Genomic DNA, 11,529 nt, shown 5'->3' with positions numbered 1-11,529 from the left:
TACAAATAAAAAATTGCTATTGTTTACCAGTTTGGATTTAAAGGCTTCAAAATGAAAACTGTTTATTTTATTTATAAATTCTTTATGTTTTGTTTTGACGTATCAAGATACACACACCTATACACCTGGTCTGACATCGGAATCCCTTATAAGACTAAGGGCAAGTCTATAATACCAATTATCACTGGCAAAATAGGTAATGATAGGCTTGGGTTTGTTTTTTATATTTTCAGAAAGGATAGATTGGGTCCAATTGGTTTTAAAGGAGCTGGCTCGCAAAGGGGGGGGGGGGAGTTGGGAAGGGAAGGAGGGAGTATGTTATTGATAATATGCCCACATGTTAACTCAGAATGTGAACACTGCATAGGAATAGCTACAATTGTAACTATTTTGAAATACTTCAATGACCACGACTTCTTTTTGTAGCACACTATAATACTAGAGCCTAAGGCAGTAATATGTACACACTTCCCTCCATGTTGTATTTGTTAGGTTTGTAAAATATGTTCAATAAAAATATCTGATTAAAAAAAATAAATAAAAAAAAGATACACACGCCTCGTTCATGCTAAATTATAAATGTCCATTGCAAAATTAAAAGGTAGGAATGAGAATGTGCAGTATGTAGAGTACAGTGGCTGCATTGGAGATTGCAATGTGGAAAGGATTTTGTTAGCATGATCATAACAAATTGATTCCAATTGAAGCATTTCTCCAAATACATGCAAAGAAGGGGCGGACTAGCATAGTATATAAAAGAGATAATTTATTTTCAAATATCTTTAATTGGGTTTGTGTATAAATAAAACAACAAGTTTAAAGTAATCATTTTACTCAGTGCTCATACACATAGACATATACACTCACCGGCCACTTTATTACGCACACCTGTCCAACTGCTCGTTAACACTTAATTTCTAATCAGCCAATCACATGGCGGCAACTCAGTGCATTTAGGCATGAAGACATGGTCAAGACAATCTCCTGCAGTTCAAACCGAGCATCAGTATGGGGAAGAAAGGTGATTTGAGTGCCTTTGAACGTGGCATGGTTGTTGGTGCCAGAAGGGCTGGTCTGAGCATTTCAGAAACTGCTGATCTACTGGGATTTTCACGCACAACCATCTCTAGGGTTTACAGAGAAAAAACATCCAGTGAACGGCAGTTCTGTGGGCGGAAATGCCTTGTTGATGCCAGAGGTCAGAGGAGAATGGGCAGACTGGTTGAGATGATAGAAAGGCAACAGTGACTCAAATCGCCACCCGTTACAACCAAGGTAGGCAGAAGAGCATCTCTGAACACACAGTACGTCGAACTTTGAGGCAGATGGGCTACAGCAGCAGAAGACCACACCGGGTGCCACTCCTTTCAGCTAAGAACAGGATACTGAGGCTACAATTTGCACAAGCTCATCGAAATTGGACAGTAGAAGATTGGAAAAACGTTGCCTGGTCTGATGAGTCTCGATTTCTGCTGCGACATTCGGATGGTAGGGTCAGAATTTGGCGTCAACAACATGAAAGCATGGATCCATCCTGCCTTGTATCAACGGTTCAGGCTGGTGGTGGTGGTGTTATGGTGTAGGGAATATTTTCTTGGCACTCTTTGCGCCCCTTGGTACCAATTGAGCATCGTTGCAAAGCCACAACCTACCTGAGTATTGTTGCGGACCATGTCCACCCTTCATGACCACAATGTACCCAACATCTGATGGCTACTTTCAGCAGGATAATGCGCAATGTCATAAAGCTGGAATCATCTCAGACTGGTTTCTTGAACATGACAATGAGTTCACTATACTCAAATAGCCTCCACAGTCACCAGATCTCAATCCAATAGAGCATCTTTGGGATGTGGTGGAACGGGAGATTCGCATCATGGATATGCAGCCGACAAATTTGCGGCAACTGTGTGATGCCATCATGTCAATATGGACCAAAATCTCTGAGGAATGCTTCCAGCACCTTGTTGAATCTATGCAACGAAGAATTGAGGCAGTTCTAAAGGCAAAAGGGGGTCCAACCCATTACTAGCATGGTGTACCCAATAAAGTGGGCAGTGAGTGTATAAGGGCTAAAACACACACCGTTGGTAAGCCTGTAAATTATGTACTGAGCTGTGTCCTGTGTCATGGACCAACCACACTTCCAGATAAGAGACAAAATGTATGAAGAATAGAGATGAGCGAGTATACTCATCCGAGCTTAATGCTCGTTCGAGTATTAAGGTACTCGAAACGGTTTGTTGCTCGGACGAGTATTTCCCCTGCTCGAGATCGAGCATTTAATTAAAAAAACACAGTGAAGAACAGTGAAGAATAGAATAAAAATTGTGAACACAGGATCATTTAAGTGAAAAACACAGGGAAGAATAGATTAAAGATGTTCGGCACATCTGCTTACTTGTCGGGAGATACGCGCGGAACGGTGCGAACAAAATAGTATGTGAAGAACAATATATATGTGTGAAGAACACATTGAAGAACCCGGGGAGCAGCACAGAGACACCAGGGAGCAACACAGAGACCTCAAAGTTCGATGTACTGTGCGTTCAGAGATGCTCTTCTGCCTACCTTGGTTGTAACGGGTGGCGATTTGAGTCACTGTTGCCTTTCTATCATCTCGAACCAGTCTGCCCATTCTCCTCTGACCTCTGGCATCAACAAGGCATTTCCGCCCACAGAACTGCCGCTCACTGGATGTTTTTTCTTTTTCGGACCATTCTCTGTAAACCCTAGAGATAGTTGTGCGTGAAAATCCCAGTAGATCAGCAGTTTCTGAAATACTCAGACCAGCCCTTCTGGCACCAACAACCATGCCACGTTCAAAGGCACTCAAATCACCTTTCTTCCCCATACTGATGCTCGGTTTGAACTGCAGGAGATTGTCTTGACCATGTCTACATGCCTAAATGCACTGAGTTGCCGCCATGTGATTGGCTGATTAGAAATTAAGTGTTAACGAGCAGTTGGACAGGTGTGCCTAATAAAGTGGCCGGTGAGTGTATGTCCTTCATCCAGCATAACATTATTTACTTATTTATTTCTATCTTAAAATCCTTTGAGTTTTCTCCTTGGTTGGGTCATATGATCTTATGGTGTCCTTTTGCAAATTAAATGCATTTCTTTTGTTGAGTCATCTTCACAGTCAGGTTTTTTGTATGGTAACATAGACGCATTGTATTTACTATACACCTGGTGCTTGGTGTATGGTGCATGGGATACACTATACTGTACAGGCTCTCCATGGGGAAAATATTGAGTATACGGGGAGGGGGTTATATTCTCTTTTCACATCTTGTCACAGTTATAACGTAGAAGATGTTAGTGCAGAATGCCTTTTGGTCTCTTAGATTTTGTAACAGATTATAGTAGATTATAGTGAGATGGGTAAATACACTGTCCCTGATTAGGCACATATTTTAAAGTCTCTGACCAAGTTATATGTCTTTCACATTCTTCATTTGTTTTATGGTTTGTGTAATCAGGTAGGGGGAGCAAAGAAAAGTAAAAACTGATAGTGCCCTTATAAATCTAATTTTCAACTATGAATTGAGAAGGTAATATAAAAATTAAATATTTAACGTGGGGTAAAAGTAATTTCCAGCTGGATAGAGTTCTGTATGAAAATCTGGATATAAATTTTTTGCTGCTAGTTAGTCCAACAGTGTAAATATATGATTATTTTAAAAGCATTAAAAAGGTATGAAAAAGTTAATTACTAATGTTTCGAGCTTTGATCATTGCTCTGTGTGACAAGAAACGACGATTGGTTGCCATTACAGGCTGGAGCTTTTATGAAACTGAGTTGAGGCATAGGGAATTGAAAGGAATTTCCCTCATGGTAGGGATATATAGGACTTGTTGCATCATCTATGAATACCCTGTACTTAATATCAACCTAGATCCCCACCCATCTCTTTCCCTCAACTGTCTATTCTCTGTTCTATTGCTCATCTTACCATCCCTGTTGGTCCCGCCTCTAGTAGACATCTGAAGGTATAAACCATTTTTGTTAAATACTTCATTGTTATACGACAGCACCTGTTCTGAGATATCTGTGGTCCTGGATCAATGTATGTTTATGGTTATGTTATGGGTATAGGGTATGTAATACAGTGAACTTTATTTATAGTCTAGAATTTGACACCCATTTAGAGCACTATACAGCACCGTAGTAGGTATTCACTAATTGTACTTCTAGCTCTGTACACTGAAGTATGAAAATGTCATTAGCGTCAGAAGATGGCAAAATGAAGAATTTTTTATTTGTTCAGAAAGGGTTCATTTTTTAAAATGTATTTAAACACAATAAAACCTGTATAAATTTGGTATCCTTGTGACCTTGTGATCATACCAACCCAAGTCATTCAGAGGACACAGTGAAAGCTATAAAAACTAAGCCCACACATAAATGGCACAATTGCATTTTTTGATCAATATTAATTTTTTTCTCCACTTCCCAGTACATGGATACATATTGTTACTATGAAGTTCAATTTGCTACACAGAAAAACAAGTCCTCGCACAGCTGTATACATGAAAAAAATTTAAAAGTTATACTTTTTTAAGGTGAGGAGTAAAAAATGGAAATGGTGACCTATGGTTGTATTCAGAGGCTGGTTGTGCATTTTTAGTTTCAGGCTGAGAGGTCAGTATATGCTCCTCTGTAGATTTGTATACATGGACAACACCTTTCAGCTATGTGCAATAATGAGAAATGACAAAGGGAAAAGTATTTTTCCTTTGTTTGTGAAAACACTTCAAGACACTTTTTAAATGAAGAAACTAGTTACATGTTTTGCTCAGGTGGGAGTTTTGCCCATTCTTACACACAAACACTCTTTAACTGGTTGATGGCGGGCGGCCAGTCCCGGTGTATGGAAACGGCTCACGGGCTGAGCCCTCTCCATAGCCGGTAAATCTTTGCTGCAAAGACTTACCGGTATCACCACGATCGCTGCCGGCAAAGCTGCTTGCAGCTTCAAAAAGATGGCGGCACATGCCTGTGATCGTCGCTCCCCGTGACGTCATTCGGGAGCGGCGATCCATCTCCATGGTCTTCCGAAGACCCGAGGCTACTTCGTTTTAACCCCTTTATTACAATGTGCTGATAGCACATTGTAATGAATAAGGAGGGCAATCCCCATATACTGCCATACTGTAGTATGTCAGTATATGATAAGATCGATCAGACAACCTAGGGTTAAAGTACCCTAGGGAGTCTGAAAATAGTAAAAAGAAAAAGAAAAAAAGAAAAAAAAATTATAATAAAAACCCCTAAAAATTCAAATCACCCCCCTTTCCCTAAAACTGATATAGATCTAAATAAACAGTAAAAAAACATAAACAAATTAGATATCAATGCGTCCGAAAATGCCTGATCTATCAATATATACTAACAGCTTTTCACTGCGTTTAACCCCGTAATGGAAAATAGCGCCCAAAGTCGAAAATGGCACTTTTTTGCCATTTTGAAAAATATTTAAAAAATCTATAAAAAGTGATCAAAAGGTCGTACAGTCCTAAACATTGAAAATATTATCAAATGTCGCAATAAATGCCACCACCCACAGCTCTGTACAACAAAGTATGAAAAAGTTATTAGTGCCAGAAGATGGAAAAAAAAATTTGTACAGGAGGTTTTAATTTTTTGTAAATGTGTGAAAACATTATAAAACCTATACAAATTTGCTATCCCCATAATTCTATCAACCCAAAGAATAAAGTAGACATGTCATTTGGGGTGCACAGTGAAAGCCGTAATATCCAAGCCCACAAGAAAACGGCGCAAATACATTTTTTCACCATTTTCACTGCATTTGGAATTTTTTTCTTGCTTCCCAGTGCATGGCATGGAATATTCAATACCATCACGATGAAGTGCAATTTGTTACAAGCCATCACACAGCTCTTTACATGTAAAAATAAAAAAGTTATAGATTTTTGAAGGTGGGGAGTGAAAAATGGAAATAAAAAAACAGGAAAGGGTCCTTAACCGGTTAAATTCTGAAGGTTCTATAGGCTCCTTCTTATAATTCTGACCTTTAGTTTTTTCTTAAGGTTTTCTATTGGATTCTGGTCATATGTTTGGCTTGGTCATTTTAGCAGTTTTATCTTCTTTCTCTGAAAGAAATTGAGAAGTTTCCTTGGTTTGTGTTTGGATTCACTGTCCTACATAAATGTCCTTCCTCATTTCAACCTCATCAACCTGGTAGATGGCAGCAGATCTTTATCAAGAATTGCTTGGTACATTTGTCCTTCCATCAATTACATGATGGTTACCAGTGCCGTATGCTAAAATAACAGCCCAACACCATGATATTTCCACCAACAAAATTTGCTGTTGGTGTGGTGTTTTCATAGAGATATGCAGTACTTTAGAACTTCAAACTTTGTATAAATTAAGCAATCCAAAAAATTCTAATTTTGTCTCATCTGACTACAAGTATCTCGCAGACTTATCTAAATATTGTAGAGCAAACTTTTTTTTTTTTAAGTTTTTTACTTTATCCAAAAGTTACATACAAAATTCCTTTATCCTTTATATTGTAGAGCAAACTTTAAATGTAATTGAACATGCTTTTTGTTCAACAGTGGAGTCTTTCCATCAGTGGTTCTTGGACATCTCTTTTGGTAATTCTTTTCACTCCTCTGTCTGAAATCTTGTAGCTGGTAATGGCCAATTTATGGTGAAATAATGTTCTTTGCACTTCTGAACTACAATAATGCTCACTGGAACCTCTAGTAGTTTAGAAATTATTTTGTAAGCAATGTGACAAATATTTCCATCGAGCTTTCTTAATATATTAAAATGATCTCTGGATGACTTACTACCACACAGAGCACTCTGAAAATGTTAATGGAACATGTTCTGTACCAACTATTCAATGCATGCCAAGAAAGCTGACATTTATTTCTGCTGCTGTTGAGTGCATTCATTAGGACTGGCATTTTGAGCGTCATTCTTAAAATAAAAAGTGGGGTGACTCAAAGCATACCTTCTCAACCAATTCGGAATGTAAATATTGTGCTCATGGATAGTTTAGAGAATCAAAAACTGAAAATGAGTATAATAGGTAGTGTGCAGAGAACCAATATTCAAACCCTATTACTGTTGCAAGAATTGATTACCAGGGTTATAGTAGGCAGTGTAGTATTTATTATCTCCCCTATAATTCATGAGATTGTTGCTATCTGGATAAATATCTGGTTACATACTAAGAGATACTCTGATATACAAATTCCATCTAACGTTGCCATTTAGGCACGATCAGTGTGAACACTCCTCTACAGAGACATTTAGTTATAAAGACACTCCATGGCAGATATATCTACTGAAGTTTTAATTTAGCATTGTGTTTTATACTGTACTTACATAAATATAGAGGAGATAATAAAAACTAAACTGCCTACTATAACCCTGGTAATCAGTTCATGCAACAGTAATAGAGTTTGAATATTGGTGCTCTGGACACCCTAATATAATCAATCTTAAAATCCCTTCTATTGGTGCTTCCGGTTCCCATATCGACTAAGAGGAGTTGAAGAAATTGAGCAACAAGCATTCTAAAGCTCCTTTTGTACATCCAGATTTCTGTACTACATTCACAAGCACCCTATTTTTTGCTATGTGCTCCAGTGTTGCCCCACACCAGTGGAAACCATCATGCAGCTTCCTGTATGCCTACAGAGATCCCAAACACCACTGTCAAGCATCCCACACTTATCCTTGTGGTAAGACCTCATAGCTGTTTCTTGAAGTGCATTCTGGCTTTTACTTGCTCTTGCAATGGCATACAATCCCGTTGACGGTCTGCTCCTGGACTGACATGTGCAAAAACTTCTGCAAACCCCTGCCAGAAAGTTCCTTTCACAAGTGTGGATCTCTTGTGCAACCATGGAAAAAAATCATGTATACAGTGGACAAAAGAATGCCAAGGTATATGTCCCATAATTTTTACAGTCTCATAGACTTCTATGGAGACAACGTGATGTAAGAGCGTCACAAAATAGGACATGTTTTATTTTTTATTTTGCAATCTCACATCACATTTACAATAAGGTGAGAAATATGGTGATAATGTAGGTCACGCAGACATTTTTAGGACGTAAAAAAAATGTTACAGTGCCTTTTTTATGTGAAAATAAAAATGGTCATGTGAATGAAGCCTTACCCACAGTAGTTTCCAAGAGTAATTAAAAGATCCCAGCAAAATGAAAGTATACTGAATGGTATAGCAAATGCAACTGTATGTCATATATCAGTGTCATACATTCAGTGCATACATACAAATGTAGCACTGGTTATGACTGCCCCATTAACAAGTTAACCAAATAAAGTTAAATCAAGTTATAACATATATAACATATATAAGCATATGTAAAAAAAGTCAAAAAACAAAAATGAAACAATGATTTCATTATATCTCAATATCTTATGATTTTGTTATTAAATTATGCACATCTTATTCCAGTGTTATTAACTAATCGAGAAGACAAGTCCATTGTTCCTTGCATCTTTTAGAAAAGATTTCTTCTCAAACAAATATTTCCAACTGTGTTTTAGTTTAGGGTTAGTTATAATAATGACTATTGGGCTTAGTGTTGCATAAGAGGATGCTAAGAATATCCGGATATCATTCATGTCAGGACTTACATTAGATAAAGTCAATGTATAAATCCACATAGAATTATCAAGCCCAAAAAGAACCACATAGAGCGCAACTAGTAAGATGACCGCTCTAGAAGCTTTGTACTCCATTGATCTTTTTTTACCTTTGTCTGAACTCCTTATTCCTTTCACAGTTTTTTCATGTCGAAGTAAGGTAAATAATATATAAATGCTAGCAAGTGCCATCAGTCCCACAAAAATAAAATCTCGAAAGGCGTAAAGAGTTCCATTGATAATGTAAGCTGTATAGGTTACAAAGTCTGCATCACAGTATACCAAGTGAAGAGCATATGGTAATGTTGTGATATTCTTTCTGGCAAGTGCATTAAGAATGCTGTAGGGATACATTAAGAGGTTGACAAAACATAAGATGATGATGATGATCATGATATTTTGTGAGACCTTCTGTTTTAGGTAAATCCACACTTTAGTTGATGGAGATATCAGAATGCACTGGTGACAACTGAGTAGGCTGGTAGTACAAATAGACATAGCCCTACTTACTCTGTATGTATATATGACAAACTTACAATCAGCATTGTCTAGTAAATCTTCTATGCCTATTGCATACAGAGATTGTGGAATGATACGGGAAAGGATAACTAGCAGATTGGCCGTTGCCAATACGGTCAGTATTGTGTTGGTTGGGAGAAGCTTCTTCTCAATGATTTTGATAAAGGTAAATTGTATAAGAATGAACATATTCCCTGGTATTCCAATTACAACAAGTAGGAAAAACCCTATGGCTTTGAGGAGAAGATAAGGGCCCATTTGAAGTCTTGTAGTTCTGCAACCTAAAAAAGCTGAAATAATAAAATATAAGGAAAGTGTGAGTAAAGACTTTTTCCATAATGCATAAAACCCCCACCGCTAATAACCGCGGTCAGTGCTAGCACCGATCGCGGCTATTAACCCCCCTGTTGCCGCCGGCAAAGTCGCCGGCGGCATTTAAAAGACGGCGGCGCGCGGGCGCCGCCATCTTTTTTTTTTTCGATCGCCACGCCCCCGAACGTCATCGGGGGGCGGCGATCGGTTGCCATGGTAGCCTCGTGTCTTCTTTTGACACGAGGCTATCTGGCAGCTGCAGATTCGTTACAATGAGCCAGTGGCTCATTGTAATGAATGTGCTGCAAAAATGCCATATATTGCAATACAGAAGTATTGCAGTATATGGTAGGAGCGATCTGACTATCTAGGGTTAATGTACCCTAGATGGTCTAAAAGATAGTGAAAAAAAAAATGTAAAAAAAAGTTTAAAAAATAAAAAAAATTAATAAAATATTAAAAGTTCAAATCACCCCCCTTTCCCTAGAACGGATATAAAACATAATAAACAGTAAAAATCACAAACATATTAGGTATCGCCGCGTCCCAAAATGCCCGATCTATCAAAATATAAAAAGGTTACGGCCGGCGGTGACCACTGAGACAGGAAATGGCGCCCAAATGTCCGAAATGCGACTTTTACACCTTTTTACATAACATAAAAAATGAAATAAAAAATGATCAAAATGTCGCACAGACCTTAAAATGGTAGCAATGAAAACGTCGCCTCATTTCGCAAACAATGACCCCTCACACAGCTCCGTGCGCCAAAGTATGAAAAAGTTATTAGCATCAGAAGATGGCAAAAAATTTTTTTTCTTTTTTGTACACATTCGTTTAATTTTTGAAAAAGTATTAAAACACAATAAAACCTATATAAATTTGGTATCACCGCGATCGCACCAAACCAAAGAATAAAGTAGGTGTTTTATTTGGAGCGAAGAGTGAAAGTCGTAAAAACTGAGCCCACAAGAACGTGACGCACGTGCAGTTTTTTTTCAATTTTTCCACATTTGGAATTTTTTTTCAGCTTCGCGGTACACGGCATGTTAAAATAAATAACATTACGGGAAAGTAAAATTTGTTACGCACAAAATAAGCCCTCACACAGGTCTGTACACGGAAAAATGAAAAAGTTATGGATTTTTGAAGTTGGAGAGCGAGAAATGAGCCGAAAAACCCTGCGTCCTTAAGGGGAAATAAAAAAAATTGCAAAAATAGTGATTTGTGGGATTTCACTTGTAAAACTTAGAATTTTCAAAAATCCCCAAAAAGTGTCAAAGTAATTTAATTTTCAAAGTAAATAAATTTTTAAGGTTGTCAAGATGATACAGTTTTGCACAATGCCAAGGCATTTGCTCCAAAACTTGATAAATCATTCCACACTTTGGACAAGATTATGTGATATTATAACAAATATTAGACAAGATTTAAGGTGAGGCATAAAGTATAACTGAAAATTAAACATAGTTTAAGAAAAGCAGTAAGATATATTCAAGATCACTCTATTGGTTCCCTTAAATATTGTGAACCCACCAAATTCTTATTCCTTCCTATTTTGTAATGATAAAATGACCTCACACCATTTGAATACTGATGTTTTTGAGCTTTATATAATGAAAATAAGCACTGTGAATAGAAATTAGAGGGCAATTCTGCCTAGTACCTCTACTCAATTTAAATAATCTGGCACCATCTATTCCTGTTTGTGCTCTCAGATTAAGGTAAATTAACTTCACCAAGAAAATAAATCCATCACCAAAACTGAATGCTACTCAGGATTTACCACAGATATCCTTATTACATTGAATTGAAGGATTTACTATTAGGCAGAGATATAACTGAATTCCTAGTATTCAATTCCAAATATTGTAGAATGAATATTGAATAATATATGAAGCCGTAACAAAAATATTGGGAAATGTATTTACCCAGAATAACTGTTTTGATCAACAGTCAACAAAAAAAGGTTCTTAGCATTTTTTAAAATGAAAATTACCAACATGGAGGCCGCCTTTCAACCAAGTGATAAA

The 11,529-nt window shown here is 37.4% G+C and overlaps 1 protein-coding gene across 1 annotated transcript; it reads right to left on the bottom strand.

The window, feature by feature from the left end:
- Positions 1-8,479: 8,479 nt before the first annotated feature.
- On the bottom strand, positions 8,480-9,442 carry LOC140117075 (olfactory receptor class A-like protein 1). The gene has a single exon (XM_072133505.1). The coding sequence runs from the start codon at positions 9,440-9,442 to the stop codon at positions 8,480-8,482; it is 963 nt and encodes a 320-aa protein (XP_071989606.1).
- Positions 9,443-11,529: the final 2,087 nt, after the last annotated feature.

The sequence above is a fragment of the Engystomops pustulosus genome, chromosome 2 (genome assembly GCF_040894005.1).
Source record: "Engystomops pustulosus chromosome 2, aEngPut4.maternal, whole genome shotgun sequence".
In the NCBI taxonomy this organism is placed as follows: Eukaryota; Metazoa; Chordata; class Amphibia; order Anura; family Leptodactylidae; genus Engystomops; species Engystomops pustulosus.
Note: the sequence above shows the minus strand (reverse complement) of the source record. Positions and strands in the feature narration are given on the sequence as shown.